General features: G+C 33.0%; 3 protein-coding genes across 4 annotated transcripts in view; 2 read left to right on the top strand and 1 right to left on the bottom strand.

The window, feature by feature from the left end:
* The window catches only part of LOC130893122 (uncharacterized), a 31625-nt gene extending 22683 nt beyond the window's left edge, over window positions 1-8942 (bottom strand). Inside the window, exons 1-3 of one of the 2 annotated variants that reach the window (XM_057798929.1) lie at window positions 8809-8942; window positions 4505-8127; window positions 1422-1563 (exon numbers count right to left, since the gene is read on the bottom strand). In XM_057798929.1, the coding sequence (XP_057654912.1) occupies window positions 1422-1563; window positions 4505-8115 (3753 nt within the window). In that variant the 5' untranslated portion in view covers window positions 8116-8127; window positions 8809-8942. Of the gene's footprint in view, window positions 1-1421; window positions 1564-4504; window positions 8128-8685 lie in introns of both variants that reach the window. The other variant, XM_057798930.1, reaches the window with a different exon arrangement.
* Window positions 8943-9410: 468 nt separating this feature from the next.
* On the top strand, window positions 9411-12552 carry LOC130893121 (tRNA (guanine(37)-N1)-methyltransferase). The gene is made up of 5 exons (XM_057798928.1): window positions 9411-9502; window positions 9577-9983; window positions 10055-10942; window positions 11647-11757; window positions 12283-12552. Exons 2-4 carry the CDS (start codon window positions 9605-9607, stop codon window positions 11679-11681), a joined length of 1302 nt encoding a protein of 433 aa, XP_057654911.1. The 5' UTR covers window positions 9411-9502; window positions 9577-9604; the 3' UTR covers window positions 11682-11757; window positions 12283-12552.
* Window positions 12553-13070: 518 nt separating this feature from the next.
* On the top strand, window positions 13071-24357 carry LOC130893120 (uncharacterized). Its single transcript, XM_057798927.1, has 10 exons — window positions 13071-13277; window positions 13331-13591; window positions 13641-13796; window positions 14848-14996; window positions 15063-15187; window positions 16028-16262; window positions 17862-18169; window positions 19802-19969; window positions 21863-22011; window positions 22064-24357. The coding sequence occupies exons 1-10, from the start codon at window positions 13190-13192 to the stop codon at window positions 22216-22218; spliced, it is 1794 nt and encodes a 597-aa protein (XP_057654910.1). The 5' UTR covers window positions 13071-13189; the 3' UTR covers window positions 22219-24357.
* The last annotated feature ends 820 nt before the right edge of the window (window positions 24358-25177 follow it).

Genomic DNA, 25177 nt, shown 5'->3' with positions numbered 1-25177 from the left:
ATAACACCAAATTATAATAGCCCTGATATAGGAAAGCTTTTCCTCTGCAGGGTTAATTATATTTTAACGATTATAGTAGACAAAGCGGACTTTTCAAATTAAATGAACAAAGATGTACTGAGATTCATACTGCAATCATTTACCTAAGCAAGATCTAGAGAGAGACTAAGAGCAGAGACGTATAGAGGAGCTGTATACCACGACCTATAGGGCCTCAAAGTAGGACCCAAAATTTCGGAAAAAAAATTAATTTCATTGCAGACAGCGTCCTTTGTTTAAGGACAGTTTTCTAAGAATTGTTTTCATCCGCTTGGTGGTAATATAACCAGCTGTCTACCGAAAAATAGAGATAAAATTCCGTGTGTATACTGTGAAATCATACTTAGAACTAAAGCGTAGATCTTTTAGATTTTCGACTGCTGAAAATTGATTTTAAAGAGTATTTTTTCTTTTGAAACTGAACTGGACTTCACATAAAGCTGGGATTGATGGAGCAATTGGTAAAGTCATTTCCAATATACTTAATATCAGGTCTCTCGGCGACAAATTTGAAAGAAGGTGTTTTCATTGGACCAGATATTAGACGGCTCAAACAGAAGGGCGGATTGCTGTCAAAGAGGTCATAGAGAAATTATTAGAACCCTAATTACAAACAAATCGTCGAAAGAATGTTAAAAGCATTTCAAACTTTAATTTGCGTGATGAGTTTGAAAGTTAATTTTCTTCAAGGTGAACGATTTCATCAAGATATTGAGGAGATAGAAGAGATATACCAGGGAAGATGGAGCGTCATATATAACAAAGAAAAATGTCCGCCTGTAAAACTGATCGACAAAGAAATCACACAGGGTGACGAAGTCAAATACCTGGGCATGCATCCGGGCCACAAGTTGAGGAATATCTATTGGTAACTAGGTAGAACAGAATTATCAAAAGATTCATTTACGAAACCATCTTGAAACCAATCTGGAGCTAAGAACTAGAATTAAAGAGAACAACTGCAGATTTAAACACTAAAATTATAGAAATTTCAGTCCTAAGCCCTAAGAATGATTCTAGGAGTTCCATAATCAACAAAGCTATTCACCAGGATGCCAGGTCTTTCGTATGTCAAAGAAATACGCGGAAAACATATTGTAAAACTAAAAGTGTATCCAAATGCGTTCGCAACAGGTCTAGAGAATAAACACGCGTTGCAACGAAGTCCCGTGGGAATTAGTTATTTAGTAGTAAAAATACTAATACGTCCAATGTCAAAAATAGTCAATAGTGTAGTAGTAGAGTAACTTCAACAGGATTTCTCCTCTACATGTCCTGTTTTTTTTAATTTTCATATCTATTACTTAATATCTACCTAACATCCAACATGGAAGAAAAATCAATTTGTGGAAAAAGCATGATTTTTATTCATAAACACTTACTATATAAGGTTCTCCTTGTTTCCACCCGAGATTATTATGAACGATTTCGTTATGATCTCTCCATTTGTTAACTTTTTTATCACAAATAACGCATACAACATTTTCCTTCCCAACATGGTTCACATCCGAGTTAATCGACTGTCTAAAATTGGAGACACAAAATTGCAACAATTATAAAAATTATTCTAAATTCGAATGCTCCTCTTCGATATACTCCCTTCCATTCGCCACACACCTTTCTATACGTTTTTTTTTTCAATTGATCGAAGCAGTGCTGGAAGTCTTCTTTGGTGAGTGTCTTTAGCTGTCGTTTTTGCTTTACGTCTTCCATCGAATCAAATCGGGCCCTTTTCACAGCAGATTATATCTTCGATAACGAAAAAAATTGCACGCTGCCATCTGGTGAGTAAGGCGGGTATTCGAGCACTGCAGTGCGCTTACTGGTCAAATATTGCTTCACAGATAGCGCGTTATTCTGGCAGGCGCGTTGTTCTGGTACAAAATCCTGATTATTTACGAACTCGTTTTCGCAGTGACAAATAGTAAGTCTGGTTGATAGTCTGACCTTCAGTCAGTCATCACGATACCGTCAATGTCGAGAAAAACGATCAACATTGCCTTGAATTGAATTGCTCTCTTGGCTCTCACTAAAGCGCTTATTTAACTCAAAAACACGTCCCTATAGGCATCGTGCAACAATTTATAGCGCTCAGTCGGAGTTTTTTTCAATTTAACGATAAATTTGAGATTGATACGTTTTTCGTCACGAGGAAAAAACGCGTTCGTTGCAAACCGCTACTGCACAAATACTATAATAGTGACGGAAACATGTTTTGGGACGTGCATAGACAAGATATTTAGATACCTAACGCACTACTCGTTTTTTACCCCACCAGTGTAGGGCGCCCTCTAGGCGCGTAATCTCGTTTTTTTATAGCCAGACCTCGTACATCGCCTGAGCTACTAAACTGCACACCTAGATTTACGATTTATCTTCAAAAATTGGAAAAAACATAAATTTTCTTTTCTCGATTAAAAGCAAATAAAAAAATAGCTTAACATCTGAGAGAAAAATCTAATAAGAAGTGCTCTCTAGAGAAATGAATATATTTTTTTAAAAGCTCTTTATTAAGACATGATTTCGGTTCTGAACGACTCAATGAGACGGTTCGTTGCAAATATTCTCCAATTTTATTTATACAATAGATATTATCAAAAAAGATACAAATATTATGTAGCCTCAAAAAAGTGCCAGATATCGATATCCCTAATGCCAAAGAAGTGCTAAAAACCGTTATGCCCTGCGTACTGAATATCCTTCCTTCTAATGTCTATGTCGAGAGGTTATTTCCTCACATGCATTTCAAATGAACGAAATCTATAAATCATTGCAGCGTGAATTTGATAAGAGCCGAAGTTCTCATAACTTTAAATTTAGAGATTAATTGCACTGATTTCTTGTCTATTTTCAAACAAGATAAGGGTTTGAAATGCCTGCGGTTCCCGTATTTCTGTGGCTGGGAGTTGGCAACCCTGACCAGAAGCCATCACGTGAAAGTTTTAAAATTGTGGAAAAGTCTTAGGATAATAAACTTTTAGTGACTGAAATCAAGTCTTCATAAAGAACTTTTAAAAAAATATATTTCTCTAGCCCTCCTTATTAGATTTTTCTGTCAGATGTGAAGCCACTGAAATCGGCACCGGAAACTTCACGATTTTTTCAAAGACATTTTTGAAGATAAATCGTGATTCTAGGTTCAATAGTTGAGACAATGTACGAGGCCTGGCTATTAAATAAGGAGAGTGCGCGCCTGAAGGCCGCCCTAGATGGGTGGGGTACAAAACGAGTAGTGCGTTGAGTATCTAGATGTCTTGTCTATGTACGTCCCAAAACACGTTTCCATCACTATTATAGTATTTCTGCAGTAGAAGTTTGAAGCGAATGTGTTTTTTTCTCACCATGTGTGACGAAAACCATGAGCAACGTATCAATCTCAAATTTCTCGTTAAATTGAAAAAAGCTCCGACTGAGTATTATAAATTGTTGCAAGAGGCCTATGGGGACAAATATCTATCTCGTGCGCGTTTTTTGAGTGGTGTAAGCGCTTCAGTGAGGACCGTGAGAGCACTGAAGATGACCAGCGCCCAGGTCGCCCTGCCACTGTTTCAACTCCGGAAACAGTGACCAAAATCAACCAAATTATACGTGCAAATCATCGAATGAGCATCCGGATGGTTGCTGAGGCTGTAAACGCCGAAAAAGAAACGGTTAGAAACATTTTATACGAGGAATTACACATGACGAAGGTCTGTGCCAAAAAATCTGATTCCTGATCAAAAGCTCTTGCGTCAACGGATCTGCTCAGATTCCCTTGAAAGGTTAGGAAAAAGATCAGCTTTGAAAGGGACCCGATTTGAGTCGATGGAAGCGGTAAAGCAAAAAGCGGCAGAGCTCCTAAAGGCACTCACCAAAGAAAACTTCCAGCACTGCTTCGATCAATGGAATAAACGTATGGAAAGGTGTGTGGCGAGGGGGAGTATATTGAAGGGGAACATTCGAATGTAGAATAATTTTTATAATAAAACCATTTTTCGTAACCAGTATCTTTATTTAATAGCCGTATTTAATAATCGTAAAAAATTATTTGATACTAAAAATAAGGATCTACCTACAAGGTTGGGAAAAATGTATTTTTTATATTCAAACAAAACAGTTTTTTTATGTTTAAATGATTTTATCGTTTTAAACAAACTTTTTAAAACTTACTCCAAAGTACGTGCGCAAATTTTTTTCTGCTTACTATTTTATTTAAATACTCTTTTAACAGAAAAATGGTTTACGTCAAGGGTGGGCGAATACTTTTAAGCTAGGGCCGAAATTTACTTCCAAAATGTCTCCCGGGCCGAAGAACCGTACCGCGTATGCTATACTGTGATGTGTTTCTGACTGTATAAGTCTATAAGAATCATTTTAAAGCATTTGGACAGAGAAATTTGACAGTTAATAAGAGATAATAGTAATAATAAATTGTCCACTTTTTTTGTATATTTATTACACTTCGTATAAATTTAGTTCAACTTACCCAACTGAAGCATCAAAAATGTTGTTTTCCCTACAAGATGTTACTGATAATAATTCGTCATGTTCATTTGCAACTGGGTTCTTTTCGACATTCTCTTCACTCTTCTTGTTTTTTTCTATGGGAGACTGATCAAATTGACATTGTGATTTCCTCCTCTTCTTCTTTTTTCCCGAAATATCTTCTAAATTGTTTTCATTCGATCGATTTACATCTTTCTTCAGTTCACTAGAATTTCCTTCTCGGTCCTCAACAGAATTATCACGTTCTTTGTTATTTCGGGATGTTTCTGATACAATTTGCTCTTGTTTTGGGGATGGGACCTTCGACTTTCTACCCCTTTTCCTAGTAGGGGTCGATTCTACTGGTCTGTGTTGATCCAATAGTTGATTTGAATTTGTGGTTTCTTCATCTTTTTCATTTGCAATTCCACGTTTTCGCTTTCCTTCTGTTTGGATGTTTTCATTGTAATTTCCCTCTAATTCTACATAATTTATTTTAAGTCGTTTTCTACCGCTTCGTGATATTTCAGTAAGTAAATCAATTTTTTCTTGTACGGGAGAAGGTAAACGTTCACTTTTGGGTTTTCTACCCCTTTTCTTTTTTGGAATGTCATCGTTTTTATTATCTATAAGCGAACTATCCAATTTCTCCAAATGAGGTACTGATTTTTTTTTATTATTGTTTGATTCATTTTCATCTAATGAATTCATTTTTGGTTCATTAGTGTCAGAAAGTTGAGCTTGGTTTTTATCATCACTACTTTTTACCAACAAACAAGATGATGATGAACCACGTGTAGTACTAGGACCTTTATCATCATTTTCTTTTTTGCATTGCAAATAATCATCTGTTCCAGAAACACTATGACTTTTTGACTTTCTCACCTTACTACCTTCACTACTTATATCGACAGATAATTTATATTGTATTGGTATCTTTTCTGCAGTAGTTGATGGATCTATTCTGTGTTTTTTTGGTCTTCCAACTTTTTTCTTGACTATTGTAGCAGTAGTTTTATCAACTGATTCATCTTTATTTTTTGACAACTCTGCATTTGCAGCTGATGACTTTTTGATGATTTCTTCTTTAGGTTGTTCAATAGATAGTTGTAAATCCTCAGTTTCAATTTCCTCTTGATGATTTGATGTTGTAGTTTTAGTCCTTGATCTGTTTTTAATTATATCTGGTTTTTTATAAATTTTTTCAACTTTTATTGATTGGTTTGAATTATTTCCACTACTCAAGTTATCATTCTTATTAATTACTTTAGGCTCACTTATTTTTAGAGGAGAACTGACTAATTTCAATGTTACTAAATCATTTTTAAGGCTTGTATCTCTTTCATTTGCAGAGTCTAGTTGATTTGCTCTTTGATCTTCATTTCTTATAACTGTACTTGATGGTGTAATAGTATTCAATGTAGAATCTTTTTCTTCTTTACTTTCAACCAAATTGACATTTTCTCTAATATTATCAGAAGTATATTTAAAAGTATGTGTTGTATTTTCACAATGCTTTGGTGGTTCATCTATCAATAGTTGTCGGTGAGACTGTTCGTCATCACTTTCTGTTAACTTCATTACGACATTTGTTATTACTTTGTCAATCGTTTCTTTTGATATATTTGTACAAGAGTTAGCTTTACTTAATCTATTTCCGCAATTTTTATTTATCCCTAATTTTAGTCTATTTTCTGCATCTTTTTCATTTTCATTAACACAACAAACAATATTTTGGAAGCATGCTCCTTGCGACTCAATATTTGGTTTACTACTTTTACATTCATCAGTATTTTCTTCTATGTTTTCAATAACATCTTTAGAAGTAACATCAGTTAATAAATAATCTAATGTCCCTTCAGTTAAAACAACTTCTGATTTTCCTACTTTATTATCCTGGTTGATTAAATTGGAAAATAATTCAGTTTCTCTTCTTCCTTCTGGAATTTTTAGATATATGTTTTCTTTACTTATTTCTTTTATACAACTGGCAATTTTGGCTGCTACTAAATCATTTTTGGAACTTATTTCTGTGTCATCATCAGATTGATGTGTTATTTGGTCTTCATTGCTTGTAATAGTCCTTGTCTGTGGGGAAGTACTACTCGATATACTTTTTTTTGGAATTTTTTCTTCTTTGCTTACATTATCGAAAGTATTTTTTAAAAATTCTGTTGTTTTACTCAATATACTACTATTTAATATAGTTTCATCTTTTGCTTCTACTTTCTTTCTATTTACTGGAACTATTTCAGTCATACAGCTACCAATACTTTCAGGATGTGTTCTTTGTATGCCAATATTTGATATATCTTTCTCTTTATTGCTTTCATCTTCTTTGTTTTCAATAGTGTCTCTAATACATTTGGTTAAATCAGTTAATGGATGTTCTTGTATCTCTTGAGATGAAATATTTTCTGTTAGTCCTGTCACTTCATTGGTGATTAATATTTCACTTGCTCTTTTGGACATTTCTATAGAGATTTCTTCATTTCTAACAATTTTCTGCATATTATCAGCACATTCATTTGAATGATCATCCTCTAAAGCTGAAACTGTTTCTTCAAGCTTATTAATATGTGATTCATTAGTTTCTTGATTACTTCCTTGCTTCTTTTCAGAACAACTTCCAACATCTTTAGTAGTTTTTGTATCAATAGTTTCATTATTATCAGGAATAGAATGACTTTTTTTGAAATGGGCGTCTGAACTAATTTTTTTATTTTTATTGTTATTTATTTGCATTTTATTATAGTTTTTATTTTTGTCATCTTCTGTTGTAATATCCATCAATGAACTATTTATAGGTTTTTCAAAATTGGAGTCACTACTACCTGTTTTTATTATTTCATTGCTATTTTTTTGTTCAACTTTGTCTAAGGAATGTAATTGATTATCTAATGATGTATTTTCCATGTTTTTCATATTAGCAATTGGAAGTTTTATATTTTGCTTCCTTTTGATATCGCCAATATTTGGTATATACCTAGTTTTTTTGGCAATTGTAGGTTTCTTATATTCCCTTGCATCATTATTAATTGGGTTTGTAACAATAGTTGCTTCATTACATTCCGATGTTGAGGTATCATTTACATTTGAATAAGGAACCTCACTGATAATTTTATGAAGATCTTCCTTACTGAAACTAACAGATGTGTTACTTAAAACACTGACACTTTTTTTTCTTTTCATTGTATCAGCAGGAGCACAGGGTTTTTTGTCTATTTCAATTTTTCTAACTGATTTATTTTTTATTTTAGGCACTAGAGCTCTATTACTAGCAGTATCTTTTTTATTAGATTTTTTTGCAGGTTTGTTGTCTGTATTTAGTAATTTTTCAGAATGTGACTTTTTCACTTTAGAAGTTTCCGGTTCTACAGGTTTTTTGAACATTAATTGATTATTTGAAGACATTTTTTTCTGTATAGCACTTTTAAGAACTGCAAGTGAATCAAGTTCATTAAAGCTTGTTGATGTTGTTGGAATACATTTCTCATCTGTTTTATCAAATTTATTATTAGATAACTTGTTAAGAACTCCGAGTTCTGCTAATTCTTGTGGAGTTATAATGAATAATTTTTTGTTACCAGGCTTGTCATCATTCCCTTCCATGTCTATAGGATCCTAATAGAAAATAAAAATTAGAGTATAAATTTCATATTACACTACTTCACCAAAAGAGATATCATGGGAAAGCTCAATTCACTTATGTAGGGATTTTATTTAAATTATTCCGCGATTCCCTAAGATATAGTCAGAATGAATATTTTCCACCCAAAATACCTCCGAAACTATCCTCTGAATTTTAATGGGTAGGATACTTAGAAACCCTTATTTACACAATTCCTATCGTCGAGTAGTCATATTTTTCAAACTACATCATACAAGACTGAAATGTTCCTCAATAGTCCCACAATGTTAGGGGTTATAGTGAAAAATGAAAACATTGTGCACCTTATACCTCAATAATGTCGAGCTTTTTCACACATGTTTTTGCATTTTTTTTCAGTACGCAGATTTACTCTTAATAGCAGATTTCATGAAAAAACTGATGAACAAGCTATCGATTAAACAAAAAATAAATCATTTCCTTGGGGTTTGAACCTAGGACCTTTTGTTTACAAAGCCAACGTTTTTATCCTTTTACCAAAAAGCTATCATAAAAATGTATATACCACTTACCTTAATATTAATAATTTTCAATCTAATGAATAAAATATTTGTTACAAGTACAAACCATATCACACTTAAATTGCATAATTCTTTTGGTGAAAACTTATTAACTGATAACACAGTGATACTCACTTTATATCAAAAATATAAATACGGTCTGTCATTATTCTTCATTCATTTTTGGACTATGTTTTATAGGACAAACAAATTTTAAGAAATCATAGAGGCCTAAACACGCACAAGCTAAACATGCACGAAACATTATTGACGACGTTATCTGTTCTGCTTTAATAATATTGGTTCTAGTACAAGTCTCGAAAATTTCTTTATTCTTTACACATTCTTTACTTTATTACAGAATTGTGAGGACCCATCTTAATGTAATGAAAGAAATATCGTTTTATTTTTCACCTTTTATTTCAATCTACATAAGTTGAACTAAGACTCTGTAAACATATATATTAGGATATAGTGAAGCATGAGATACGTTTGCTACTCTGATCTTATTAAACAAATCATAAATTATTACACTGTAGCTTCGAAATGTACTTAATAAAAGACTCAATCTCACGTCTCATAGATGTTCTCCGAACATCAACGAGGACAATTATTAGACAATTTATTTTCAATTTAAAATACACCTATTAAAATAGTTCTATTTTATGTGTAGGGACATCCGACACTTTACTGGTTGGATAGTCTACGGATTGAGTCCATCACCACAGAGAAGAAATAGTTTCATACGAAAAAGAAGAATGTATAGGTTAAAAATTCAATAACATAATAACACGAGTTAATCTGTGAAGTTATCGTTAATTTCTAATTAGTAAGTACTATAATTTACATGTTCAGTTTATTAAACCAAAATCATATTAAACTTTTCACAACTCGCATTTTAAGATTTTGCAATACTTGTGAAAGAAGCATAATGAAAAATATTTTACATCCACCCGATGATATTCGGTGTATGAAGACCTTGAATAAAGATAAAATAAAAACGACTGTTCAAGTTCATTGCCTATCAATAAATGAGAAAAAATTGCAAGGTATTGTACCTCTACTAAAAAACTATTTAATGAAAATAGAAAAGTTTAAACCAATACAACATATTGCTGATAATAAAGTTGAAATCTATCTATCGCCTGAATTAATTAAAAACTGGTCAGGATTACCAAATGATATTCAGTCTGCTTTGGAAAAGAATTCTGTGACAGAAAACGATCTGAAAATAAAAAATGTTGAGTTGACTTATGAGAATTTTTCAGCAGAAGACTTATTACGGGCTATTCTTCCAGCTGATAAGGAAGGTATGTCTTAATTGCATATGTTTGCTTATGGAGTTTGATTTGTTGTAATTGATAGTTATTTTATATTGTAGGTTTATCAAGTTTTACAAAAATTGGACACATAGTTCATGTAAACCTCAGAGAACACTTATTGCCATTTAAAAGTATAATTGGAGATATTCTTTTTGATAAAGTACAAGGCTGTAAATCTGTTGTGAACAAAGTGAACATGATTGATAATACATATAGAAATTTTCATATGGAATTATTGAAAGGGGAAAATAATATGATAACAGCAGTCAAAGAAAACAACTGCACCTTCAAATTTGATTTTTCCAAAGTATATTGGAACTCTAGATTGTGCACGGAACATGAGAGAATAATAAAGAAACTGAACCAACAAGATGTTTTATTTGATGTTTTTGCTGGAGTAGGCCCATTTTCAATACCTGCTGCTAAGAAGAGATGCATTGTTTATGCCAATGATCTAAATCCAGAGTCATACAAATGGCTCGAATACAATGCAAAAGCCAACAAGATTTCTAATGAATATTTTCAGTCATTCAATAAAGATGGAGCAGATTTTATTAAAACTATGATCAAAAAACATTTACCAATCAATTTAGAAAATGAAAATAACATTTTCATCACAATGAACCTTCCAGCTTTGGCTGTGAATTTTCTCGCCAATTTCGAAGGATTATTTAATCCAGATGAACTTCCAAATATTACAAAGACACCATTAATATTTCTCTATTGTTTTGTAAAAGGAGAAAATTATACAGAATTAGCAAAGGAATTAATTTTAGAAAACTTTAATTGCAATGTCAGTGATATTATTGATATCTTTAGAGTAAGGACTGTAAGCTCCCTTAAAGAAATGATGAGGGTCACTATAAGGCTGACAAGAGAAATTTTAACCACTGAGAATCTTAGAAAAAGAAAGTTTGAGGATCATGAAGATAATAATACAAAAAGAAGTATGTAATTCAATCCTTTTGCATATATTCTTATTCAGTTATAAGAGCTAAGTTGCTAAATGCGAAAAAGTTTCTGATTTCAACTTGAAGCATTTATCATATAAATTGGGGAATATATTTGTACTGAGATGAGGGATTCTCACTAATATTTCAGGCATTTTGGACATTTAATTTCTGTTTTATAATAGTATACGTGAGTAGCTGTTGAGATTTTTCAGAAAATGGAAAAAATTGAGGCATAAGCACTTGCAAATGGAAGAGGAGCTAGGACACTGTGCAGAGTCAAAATCTGCGACAACCAGCGATTTTATTGAAAAAGTTCACCAAGTGGTACTGTACTGCCAGGTTAAGGTTTAAGAGATAGTTAGGTACCACGTTTGAACCAGTGAAACAGTGGATTGCCAAGCGGCAAACCTACTCCAAAAGGAAAAGACAGTTTCATCAGTTAGAAAACTGAAATTTTAATAGAAATTGTATTTTTTAACAAGTTTCTTATAATGTTAGGAATAAATTGATCTGTTGATGGATGCAGTATTGAACAAGCATCACTGGTATCAAGTTTGACATGACTTGCAACCATTTTTATGAATAATAATTTATATATGCACTTTTTGAAAACTTTTCAAATCACTAACATTTTACATTATGTTTTATTATATGAACAAATATATTTTCCAACAAACCCTAAGAACACAGTATTTTAGGTAAAGATGGGAAAGAACAAGAAGAGAGTAGGTAACGTTTTCAAAGTTGCTGGTGCTAAAAGTTTGAAACTTAAGGCAAAAGCGAAAGCTGTGAAGACTGATTTGAAACAGGTAAAATAATATTCACTTATTGTGATCGTATTGATTATTTGTTAACAGATATCAACATTTATATTTAAATTTTTACACTTTTTTTAATCACTGTTCATGGATTAAATTGTACAAGTTAATTTCACACTTAAAATTTTATTTCGATTGAGGTACCTCCAAAACATGTGATTTGAATACTTTAATTGCTTCTTCATGTGTATAAAAACGTTGACCTCGCCATTTATTTTTGATATGCGGGCACAAGAAAAAATCAGTAGGTGCCGAACAAGGACTGTACGAAGGATGACACATCAATTTGATCTTTTGACTGTTCAAAAACGTTTTTATTTGAATTATTTGTGAGAGCTCATAATGTCGTGGCTGAGAATGATTCTTCTTCTGCGATTGGTCTTGAAAGACTCTAGTTGCAACAAACAAACTACACAACAGTGTTGCCATATCTCAAAACTTGGGTAGCAACCCTCGTATTTACAGTAATTTATATTGTGGTTCGAGGTTTAACATCCTTCATATTTTATTTTTCAGATCAATATAAAAAATAAAGTAGCTGAAATAGATAAGGCATTAGAACAACTAGAAAATAAAATGAGGGTACCTGAAGTGACACCTCCAAAAACACTTTCAAATACAAAAACGAATCTTCCATCTGCTGTAAATGAGAATTCCGCAGATACCGAAAAGAAAGCTGAAGAAGCTTTAAATAGCTTGAATAACTTTCAAATGTGAATAAACAATTTTGTTGATAATAAGTCACTTTTATTGTAAAATATTTATTAAAAAAAGTTTTAAAAATAATTATATTTTTCGTTTAATTTGTTCCCGATTCCCGCCAAGGAGGTCTGTGAAGACGATAACTTGGTTATCGAAGAGCTCATATCAGACAGTGTAATTGTGAATGTTGGTGTAGTGTTGGTGTAAACGGTGTATTCAGAAGCAGGAAGATGATCTTATAGTGTGGTAAATTTGGGATACAATATTTGTACATGTAAACTCGGTCTGATTTTAGTATGTTATTTTAACCCAGGGAACTAATACTCGCCGAAACGACTTAGAAAGTTCCAAAAACACTGCTGTGAAGTTTGAGTATAACTCCTGTATATTGTTTTTTACTTTAGATACGGTTTATTCAGCTGTTATAAGTTTTGTTCTTGGGTTAAATTTCGAATCATTTTAGGACCAATCGCAAGCGAACTTTTAAAATTGTCGTTTGCGAGTCGAAGACTTCACACCCCCGCGGCCACATTACATCACTAGGTGGCATTCCACTAAGTATTCACGACCACTATCTTACTCAACTGACAGTTAATAAAAACGAAGAAGATAACCTTAGGCAACACCATAAACAATGTTTAAATTTGAAAACCAGTAAATTTCATATATTTAATATTAATTAGTATTACATATATGGTGAATTTTGTTAGTTAAAATAATAATGGCTCGTAAAAAGGAAATTGAAGAAATAAATACAATTTTAAAGGAGCTTGAGCAATTCCATTTATCTGCTGGTCCATTATATCAAAGTAAATTATTCTAAATTTTGTCTATTTACTTTTTTATCCATTTTTCATTTTAGAAGTCAACTCTTGTAAAGCTCTTTTAAATCCAGAAAATAACGAATTAGATGTAATATATAATCTCATGGAATCGCACTCGCCAGGTTTAAGAAATAAAACTGTATATAGATATGAAAAATTATTAGCAGACGAATCAAATCCTTTCCAAAAATCGAATCAGTTAGAATTAAGCAAGGAAAGATTAACAATCAAATGTTCAACGTATCCAAAAGAGAAAAAAATACAGGAAATGTTGAATCAAATTGATGAATTTCCAAAAGGTACTTGATAAAATGTGGATTCATTCATAAGTTATTTATTTTTTTATAGAGTGGACAGTGGTACAATTGACTCCTCAGTACAATCCCATGGAAATTTGGAATGAAGATCCAGATATATATTATACTAATGCCATCAATATTTCCATGTTTACTAGCAAAAAACCGTTTCTTGTGACATGCGGTGCTCCAAGAGATCCAGTTAACGGTGAGTATATGGTGCAGATATTGAATCTTACCCCCTTAGGAATCTCCGTTATTTCAGACTCGAACCTGTCAATTTTTATTTTAATCAAGGTATTTTAAAACATACCTTTGACAGCTACCTCCTAAGTATCTTTAAATAGTAAAGGAACTCACAAATGTATCATATTTAGCCTCAATCTCAAACTATCTAATTTTCATTCTTGAATGCTTAAACCGATAAATTTTTTCTAGAATTAACCATGATTAGAACACTTTCTATGAAAATCTAGTTGGTTAGGTTAGGGGTATTTTAGATTTCACTAGATGTCAAAAAACCTAGCATTTATCACTAATTTATGGTGAATAATAACAAATTAACACTTGCATGAAATTTGGAAATTTCACGCTTGTTTTTGGAGAGTGTTTCCGAGGTTTCTCAGCAGAACACTATCATTGGCTAGAAATTATAGACTCATGTGGCCCCTTTAGGGCCTGTATAATTATTTGCTAGACTAGTGTTAATTGAATGCAGAGGAAATAATGAATTTTCTCAGTGGAATACTATCATTTCGAAGAATTATAAGCAAGTGTGTCCTTGCTATGTCTTTATTATCATTAGTCGAACACTAAATTATGAAGGCATTAACAAGGTCACACAAGTTTATAATTCCTTGCTAATGATAGTGTTCTCTTGAGAAAACTGGGGAAAAGTAATTTTTTGTGAAGAAAAGTTATTTTTACTCTCTGAAAACAAAAATCTCCGATTCCATGAAAGAAAAGGAAAAATTTGTTTTACAAAAAATCATTGAACATTGAGAATTTAATTATGGAAGCAAGCATTCTACTTTCATTATCTATTGATTTTGCACTCTTAACATGCATTGCCAATTTCTGAAAAACTTTCTCAATGGGAAATTTTATAATATTGCACTTAATTAACATTTAATTAGCTTATTGTTTTTTCTATCTGCTCTGGTAACTCTAGTAATATAAAATCAAGACGATTCATTACGACAAAAATAAAATATTTCTTTATAAACTGAGTGTTTGAATTATCAATATATATGATATAGGAGATGGGATTGAGCTATGCAATGAAATAATTTCAATATTAAAAGTGAACAAAGAAGTACTTACAAGCCATAGCAAAAAGATGTTCTCTAATTATAAAGAAAAGAATGATTATATGCATAAAGTGCAAGGTGTTGAAGATAGATTAAAGGTACAGTTACAAGAGAATTAGACCTTAAAGAAAATAAAATGTTTTAAAAAATGTTTTTTTTTACAGCTATTGATTAAAGACATGCAAAAAATGTGGCTGAAAGAATGGAGATGTTTGTTAACTGGTAAATATTGTGATGAAAAAATTGAATCTCAAATAAGAGATGATGTTATTAATTCTTTAAAATCTGAGTAAGCATTGAAATTTTACTATAGGAATAAAATTATTTTTAGAAGCATTGGTAGCATTCATTTGTAGATTGTTTCTGCCTAGACTTCTTTATCATGCCAGTGACAGAGGGTGGTTGGGTTTGGCATATAATTTATGATAGGGGTGGTTACTCTAAATATGGAATTTAAAATTGTGAAAAGCAGTTGGAACTGGTTTAAGTCAATGAGATTTTCTGACCGGTGGGCTTATCAAACTTGTAAATACAATAATTTTTTTTTAAACTGTTCTGAGCAAGCCAAAGCTGATAAATCTCTAAAAACTAAAATTCTAAAGAACTTATAATCATGCAATAACACACGTACATTACCAAATTGAACAAAGTGCTTGACATTGTGTACCTTACGGCTCTGGATTCGAATCTAAAATGAAGCATTGATTGGTAATCGTTCCTAAATCATATTTAGTTGAAAAATATGAGCTAGAGTCGTTTTAGACTTTTGGAAGAGATCATTTGTGATCAATAAAATACCATCCTATGGTCTCAAGAACGTGAGTTATTATATAAGGAGGTCCAATGTTTATATCATCATAAGCCTATAGTGTTTGACATAAATTGAGAATCGATGGGAACATTTAGATGCCAAAATATAATTAGAAAGATACAGCATCTGTGACTATATCAATGGACACATTATACCCTTTTACAATATTTAGATGCCCAAGTGATACCCTTCTACCGATTGCTATAGTACAAATTAACCATTTCAGTAAAAATTTGTTATTATATGTAATCGTTCCAAATTGAAGAATTATTTTGAAAGTTGAATGTTGAAGATTTTCTAATAAATTATTCTTTTTAGGTTGCCCGAATTAAATATTACTCAAAAAATTGAAACGATTTTATGTTGTGTTGTAAAAAATTATTTGCATCTAAAACTCAACGAAGTCAAAAATATTGTCCAGTTTTGTTTCCCTGAAATAAAGGACAAAATTAAAATTCGCACTATTGTCAAAGTAATTCGAGGAATTGGACAAAACGTTTTTATAGAAAATGAAAAAGCCAAACGCCATCCTGTCATATTGATACTACATGATGTAAGTATTTGAAATCAATTATTACTACAAATAGTACTACAGACCTTTAAGACCCATGACTTATTTTTCTTTTCTTATCGGTCTTCTAAAGAGTTAGATATATCTGTTAATACAGATGTTATTCCAGTTGTAGATCCCATTAAAAAAATTCCATTTAGTTAGAAAGAATGTTGTCTTTAAATGTGATAGCTAAGGTGAATGAATCGAGGGAATGGGTGAGTTCACTACTCATAATCAAAAAGGAAAATAAGTCACTGAGTGTTTGTTTAGACCAGTGATAAAGAACCTATGACTGGCAGTAAACTGGCTGTCTTGAGGCGTCACCGTTGGTACTTTGTGTGTACTCTTCCGCCACCGCCTATGAGAATAAGCCCTGCAGCCAACTCATGTCATCCCCCAACTTACGCCCGGCTTATTAGGGGACCCCCGTCTCTCGTTTGCTGACCCCACTGTCCGAAGGTATTGAGACCACAATCTCCAATGGGTTACTCAGCGAAACAGGGCCTACCGAGGGTATGTGAGAGTGGAGTTGAGACATTTACCCCTCCATTAAAAACTGTTTAAATAAATAAAAAAATGTTACAATACCGAGGAAATGGTAACGTTTATTTCAATCCAATTCGCGGAATGGAAGAAATGATTGAAGTGGAGGATTGTATGCGGAGTCTAATGAAAATAGTGAAAAAGTTGGAGTGAAAGAAAGTGAACATGATATCGATATAGAAGCCGAATGTGATAGTGAAGATGAAGAAAGTTCTAACGACCAACCAGAATCTGCAAATCCACTTTTTATGGGTAAAAACAAGGTAACAAAATGGACTAAAACTCCACTTCTACGGTCAAGAACCAAAGTTGCTAACTTGGTGTTAAAAATACCAGGGCCAATTAGAGATGCTAGAGAAATAAAAAATCACCAATCTGACTAATTGAACACTTGGTTTACACTGCCACTACACCAACTCTTACAATTACACCGTCTAACGCTCGTTACACAGTGTGTTCAGTATGAATGTCATCAACTATTCCAGAAACTGCAACTTATTTATACATTTAACTTTGAAAATGTGGATGATTTGATTTCGTGAACTGAAAATATTTTAGTGAAGTGTTTAGTGTATTTAGTGACAATTTATTAATAAATAAGTAAGAAATGCCGTGTGTGTAAATTCATCCCACTGTTAAAAACTGTTTAGATAAATAAGAAAGTAAACAGTGTGTTCAGTATGAATGTCATCAATAATTCCAGAAACTCCAACTTAGTTATAAATTTACCTTAGAAAATGTGGATGATTTGGTTTGGTGAACTGAAAATAGTTTAGTGTTTTGTGTGTGTTAAGTTTCCTTTTACTTCTATACCTTTTTCACTTCTCTTCTTCTTTTCACGGTCTCATTTCCATAAATAAACTTTTCACACATATATTGAACGATATAATATATACAAAAAGGGGTTGTTTGAAATTATATATCACATACAAAAATCAAATTATATAAAATAAACTTGACATTATTGTTTTATTATATTGGTAAAAGATAAGTTAAGAAGAAGAATGCAAATTACTATCTAACTTTATGATATCTCTGGATATTATTTGTTTTTAGAGTTTGGATTGTTTCCCTTGGGAAATGCTCGATGTATTGGAAGATCATCCGGCCTGCAGACTACCGTCTCTACACTTCCTCTATTGTTTGTTCAAAGAACACGAAAATGATATCGTCGATGGTTACAAACTAGTAAAAGATTACAATAAAGGAGCTTACGTTGTAAATCCAACCATGGATTTAAAAAATATGGAAACGAGAATGATGTCATTCTTCAATTATTGGACACCCAATTGGATCGGTAGTTCGGGATATCAACCGAGCAAAGATGAGTTTTTTGAACTATTAACATCTTGTGATATTTTTTCGTAAGTATATGCATTATGTGGCCTACTTTCCAAGCTGGTTAGTGACAAGTAAAAAATTCTACTCGCAACTTCTTCAACTTGACTGAAAAATCCGTAGCGGCGATAACCTCGAATGAAATTTCTGCCCAGCGAGTGACTGGGCAAAAAAATTCGTACGGAGCCAATTTTGGAAAATGCGGTGGATGGAGTAGCAGTTCGTATCCCAATTTGGCTATCGCAACGACGCCGACAGAAGTGTAACAAATGGGGCCGTTTTCTCTTCAATGCGGCATCGAATCAACTCAATAATTTGGCATAGTACAGCCCCGTGACCATTTCCTAACCCAACCTAACCTAACCAAAGAGTCGGAGTTGATAACGCCTTGTCAATCCCAGTCATCATCATTCTGGCCAATAAGAAAATCTTCGTCTTCGGGTAAACTCCACTGTTTAAACTAGTTTTTTATGTCTAGTGTGTACCAGTGGATGCATGCCAAAACTGCTTTGAAATAGTCTCACCGTTGCGCTTTTTGTCCGGAATGAGCAAACGCCACACCCATCGCTTCGACAGATATCTCATGCCCAAAACTTCATGTAGGATATGACCCAAGCGATCCTTAGAAGTGTCTCAGTGGCTCATGTGGGGTGAACTAGTCTGCTATTGGGAGCCTCACCAGGTGACTGATAGAGGAATGCCTTCCAAATTTGGGGAGCGTACAACAATTAGCATCCCAGAATCTGTCCAGATGGGCGGCCGATAAATAAGTCAATGTTGACATGAAGGAAGACAACGGGATACCATATTTATCATTATTTGCTAAGGCAATAACGTGAATATATTAAACTCAAAATTTTCCGGTGATATGACTCGATTAGGCATCTGTAGAAAATATTAAAGATTCAAAATCAATCAAAATTACCATATTAAATGTTATCGCTAGCACTCTCATAAACACTATGGCTATTTTAAGTAATTAAAGCAATTTCTTAAATTTGTTAGTTATTTTGAGGTTAGAACAACGGGCTCTCACCTCACAAAAGAAGAACGTAAAGAATCAAAATTTTCAAAATATTTAATATGTTAACTCCTCAACTTAAATCAAATGTTCGATTAACTAACAAAGTCAAATTACTTATTTTTCCAAATTTTTTACGAAAAAAAAAAATTCACCAGCACTTGTTGCACGAACTAAATTGACAGTAGTGTCATCGACCTATTAATACTAGAACTATGTTCTATTGGCCATCTTTCCCGTGTGACTATCTTACCTGTAATTACCCCATATAATTTTTTCGTTAGGGTAATCCATTTCCCTCCTTTTGTTCCATAGTTGTTTCCTTGTCACACTGACAGATTCTTTTTCTAAGTCTATAAATGTTATATGTTCCTGATGTATTTATTTCAGAGTAAGCTAAATAATTTCAACCGAACAATATTAGTACTTCCAACATGAGAGCTTGTTGTCACGTTGGTGATATTCATAGTAAATACACTGTTTATACTACCATTACACCAACACTCACAATTACATTCACTGATGGGCGTTTCGATAACCGAATCTTCGTGAGTGTTGGAGTGTATTCAGTATGAGTGCTCAAATTTCTAATAATTCATTTTAAGGTCCTTTTATTTAAAACTTAATATGATTTTAGCTACAACGGACATGGTAGTGGTAGTCATTACTTACCTATGGATAAATTTCAAAAATCTCATGTGAAAGCCGTCGTTATGCTGTTTGGATGTGGTAGCACGAAAATTGTAAGAACTGATCCTCAAGCTGATATGTTCGGACATTATTATATGTATCTCATAGCCCGTTGGTGAGTTTATCAAGTTTCAAATATACGGTATTGATTGAGTTCCATAGTTTGATCGAAATTTATCCAACTCATTTTTCAAAATACATTTAACGATATAAAAAAAGGTTTCTATGAAAATATCTTATTCTCTTATTTTTTTATGGTGCTGAAACTAAATCTATTGTTCATAAAGCTGTATTAACTATAATTTTTCCACATTTCATGGTTAATTATTAAATTAAGAGACTAACAGTGATATGAGGGTTGTCGAAAACGTTTCCAGGCATCATGAAGAAATAAAACATTTTTATTCCACAACATAGTCTCCTTCTAAGTCTATACACCTGCTCTAACCTTTTCAACTCTTCCAAATAATTGTTATCGTCCTTCTTCTCAAAATAAACATTTATGTATGTGATAATGTCATCATCTAATGAACGTCCTTCTCCTGCAAGTGAAACTTTGAGGTTAGGAAACATTTGGTCAACTTCTAGAAGAAATCAATTTTGTCTTTAAGGAATGTCGGAAACAAAATAAACCATCAAATTTAAAAGCTACCAGGTGATTTCAAGTACTTATGAAGAGGATAAGAAAGAAGATGTCAATTGTATACATTTTATTAACTCTTAGGAACCATCTGGTATGCAACACCACATATTAATTTGAAAAGTTGAGTTGGATCATTGTTGATATTTAGTCGTGACTTAGATTCATCCAAGTCGTGCAAAGAAACGAAACTTGGTGTTAAAATTATATTTGAATTCAAGTGAAACAACAGTCGTCAATGGTAAATGTAAAGGACAATGATTTCAAGAGATTTCCCGTATCTCAAAAAGTCGCTCGGAGTCAGATCTGGTGAATATGGTGGGCGATCAACCAATTCAAAACGCAATTTTAGCCGGTGGTGATTACGGAAGTGTCGGAAGGTGCGTTGTGGAACAGCACTTTCTTTTTCTTCAAATGCATTAGTTTTTTTACTTTCTCTACCTTTTTTTACAGTCTACAGTATATGAATTGTTCACAACATAAAACTACCCCTAGGAAACGAGCGTTCCTTGATGTCAGCTTTCTTTGAGGTCTAGCAAAAGGGACTAAAGTACAAAATCAAGAAATATTGTCTGATAAAATAGTACAAACTGCTGTAATGAACTGTAACGATGTGTCGTCGTTACGTGACGGTTTGACGCCAAAGCTCAGGTATTAGGTTGCCTCAGGCGCCAGTTTTTTATCGTAGTATGCTCAACTTGATCCGAGAAGTGTCAGTGAAGAACATAAAATACTCCAGGCATCAATATGGTGATGATGAATACGCTGAAGCCACAGATTTTACTTGTCCTTCTGGATTGGTAACCTGAGTATTCGTTGCTTGTGTCCCTTATGAAACTTTTGAGTTATGGAGTCTTATAAGAAAGCGAAACAACGATTGAACACAATTTTCTTTATTTAAAAATAAAAAATACATCAAAATATAAAAAAGCGAAGTTGGAGAAGACAACGATATAAGAAGTGTAAACCCGACGGTTACTGCCTAATACCTGCCACTTCCCTCATTAGCACCTGGACTTCTTTCCTGAAAATTTAGGAGCAGTCTCCGATGAACACGTGGATAGGTTCCATGAAGACATCGCTAAGATGGAGAAGAGATTTTCAGGGAAATGGAAGTGATTTTTTGGGTGAGACAGCTGTACCTTATGGTATAAAAGGAAATTATGGCACATATCTTTATCATTTATAACTTTTTCCAGCTCCTAGCGTTGCAGAGCAAAAAGGTTAAACTCTTGTCGCGTTCATTTTTGAATTACCCGCATTTATAATCAAATTGCACCCTTGTGGGGCCAACTGAAACGAGATTTTTATGGTCTACCTTGTATATTTATCAAATGTAAATACAATATATAATAATTTTTTTTTCAGTCCATGTGTAGTTGGAATGTTATGGGAGGTAGCTGATAAATCTACAGATGTTCTCAGTACTGATTTTATGAGTTTTTGGATTCCTTCGGATGCCGACAAACATTGGAAGTACATAGATAAACAGCAATGGCAACGAGGTGGCGAAACAGGTACATTCTCTATTCGGAAGTTTATTTTTCATTAAAATAATTTTTTTTATAGTTTTTTCAAAAAATTTGCCAATTTTCGACGACGACAATACATGGGAACCGGATTTATTACGCGCACTTATTTTAGCGAAGAAAAATTTGCCTAGCATAATGACCAAAGCAGCTTGTGTAGTCAGAGGTTTACCGGTTAAGATAAACAAATCTTGATATAATATTAATGAAATATGATTTAAAATACAGTAACAAAATTTGGGTTGGATATGTGCTACGCCCAATCTTCGAAAACGGTCATAAAGCGAAAAAAAAAAACGTCCGCAACGCGTTTTGGATGGTGCCGAACGACCAAATACCGAAATGTCATAATTTTTCGCTTTGTGTCCGTTATTGTTGACCACGACGCTGCTCAAACGGCCACGAAGCGTTCTGGATGATTTAGAAAGTTCATAAACTGTCCATGATTATTTGCACATGAAACTTTTTTTACAGAATAGAAAAATAATTCGCAGGAAGATAAAGGTATTTACTTGTTTTGTAAGCACTATTATTGTGGCATTTCGAATGGCACAACACCTCATTGGCCCTACAGTTTCACTTTTTTTGTATTACAATAACGCTCACAATTTCACATGACAAATTTTTGTTATGAACCAGACGAAAGAGCTGAAGTTTTCCTCAAATTTAATGAACAATTTTAAACATCCTATGCGTCTATAAAATTTGAATCAGTTAAATACTCCCAGGGACCAGCCACCTTCTGTCGACGTCTGGAACTTGTGACTACGACATTTTAACTGGTCCCAGCAGGACATTGTTCTAGCTTGCTTCTGCATTTCCGCTCTAGCAGTTTCGCGGAGCACCGAACGTGTTGCATTTAGATACGATTTCATCAGCAGTTTTCGTTTCGATATTGATTAACTCTACTCGACATCTCGAATTCATGTGGTTTGATAGGATTCGTGCAACTACTAGCGCTTTTGTATTGATCTTTTTCTTTCCCTGACATTGAAGATAGATAAATAGATCTGTATAGCTACTCTCGTAACATTGCGGTATTTTTTGTTGTTTTTAGCCTCTATAACTAGAAACAGACTTCAAGTGGGTAGTAGAAAGCGCGCGGCGCTTTGGTATGGGCACCCTCGTCAACAAAAGTAAAGTAACTTCATGATAGCCTTGAAGATATTTAAGGACTTTTTATCGAAAATGGAATAGACTCGTATTTAGTAACGATAAAATTTTTTGAAAACTGAAAATGCACTAAATTTGGATTTTAATAAAACAAAATTACTTCGTGTGGCGCAAAATTGGGATATCTGACAACACTGTCGATGTCACAGTTCATGCCTGCACGCCTAAAACCCCCAGGTACCAAATTTTGTGAACGCAACATAAGCGTTTCTCAAGATATTCCAAATTTGCGATTCTTTTTATTAATTCTGTATTGCTCAGAAAACTTTTGGTGGGGTGACATGTGAATATTATGAAAACTTTTCAAAATAGCAAAGAAAAAACGCAATAATGAATAATTACATCAATATTTCATAAAAATAGCTTTTAAATAACATCGTTTGTATCCAGTTACCATAGGAGTAGCTACAATAATGCCACAAAGATCCTACACTTTACAGTGATTTCGAAAGTTTCCATCCTGTGTTCCTTTGGGTTTTGCACTTATCTTTTCATATTCCCCAATTATTATATCATACCTCTTAAGTCTACTATATTGTTTGGACTACAAGGGCATTTTGCTTTCTTTCAAGCAGTTCACTTCTCGGTCAATCTCTTCATACCATTCCTTCGTAAGGTAATTACCCGGATTTTTCATGTTATCAACGATATTTCAAAGTTTTTCATTAAACCCCTCCTCTAGTATTATCGTTTTTAGTTAAAATAATAGCGACTTCGATCATTAACATAGACATAACTTCACTCGAAGGCAGTCGGATACATGCTGATAAGTATAAACAAGAAAGATCGGTTTAAGTGCTTTATAAATCATCCCGATTGCGTCTTAGTCAACAACAGCGATCTCAAATCGAAAAATTATGTCATTTTGGTATTTGGTTGTTCGGCACCGTCCAGAACGCGTTGCGGTCGTTTTTTTTTCGATCAATGAGCGTAACATATATAGTAGATGGACCTGCGATTTTAAATTATATATTTTCAATGTTACCAACTGTACAGTACGAATTTTTTGAATATATAAATCCGCTGGTTCATCTAATACACATAATCACCAAAATTTTGTTACTTGTTTCCATACTTCTATTTCACACTTTATGTAAATATTTTAAGTTTCTTTGTTTACAAAATATATTTCTGATTCTCAATAATAATTATATTTTTCTATTCCTTCTTTTTATTATTTTGTTTTTCAAATTCTGGTTATTATAAGTTAATTTGTTGTTTTACATAATACATTGCTCAAGATAATTAGAGGGTACAAAAAATAAGTCTTAATAGTTTTATTAATATTATGTTTTAAAATCTAACAACGTTTGTTTGAAAGAATGTTTCATGTGAAAGTTTTTCTTCTTATTTACCTTTATCGATATCCCATCAGGTTTCCTGTCTGTTTCGTACGTTTTCCGTTATTATATTTTTCGTCTCTGACATTTCCGGTGTAAAATTTGTTGAACATAACCTCAATTATAACATTTTGTCGTTTGAACGTGATTAGTGGAGTACAATTCCTAGTAAGAAATGGATTTGTCTAGATAATTATGAGAAATATGTTTGTATAAAAGTGTCCACAATTTATGCAGAAAAAAGTGCATGACTTAATTCATTATATTATACAGGGTGCCTCGCAAAGAACCATCAAAGAGCAGGGACGTATAGGAGATCACAAATATGTAGATTGGGGACAATTTACCTCTAATCCACATTCCACTCCGGAAAAGTTATAGAGCACAAAATTTTTCTCAAAAAGAATCTTAATTAAAATTCAAGTTAACGCCATTTGGCTGCCGTTTTAGAAACCGAAAAATATTTTCCATCATTTTTTTCTTGGACATTTCATCTCTTTACAACAATTTTAGAAATAGGATCGAGTGCCCTTTTTAATCAGCCAACCTGTTGTAATGAAGTTTGATTTCATGTGGTAGGTAATTTTTATTTTTTTATGAGGTTTATTTCAACCCGTCAAGGAACCGTCCGTGGTGCAGTG

Source organism: Diorhabda carinulata, chromosome 4, assembly GCF_026250575.1.
Source record: "Diorhabda carinulata isolate Delta chromosome 4, icDioCari1.1, whole genome shotgun sequence".
Classification (NCBI taxonomy): domain Eukaryota; kingdom Metazoa; phylum Arthropoda; class Insecta; order Coleoptera; family Chrysomelidae; genus Diorhabda; species Diorhabda carinulata.
Note: the sequence above shows the minus strand (reverse complement) of the source record. Positions and strands in the feature narration are given on the sequence as shown.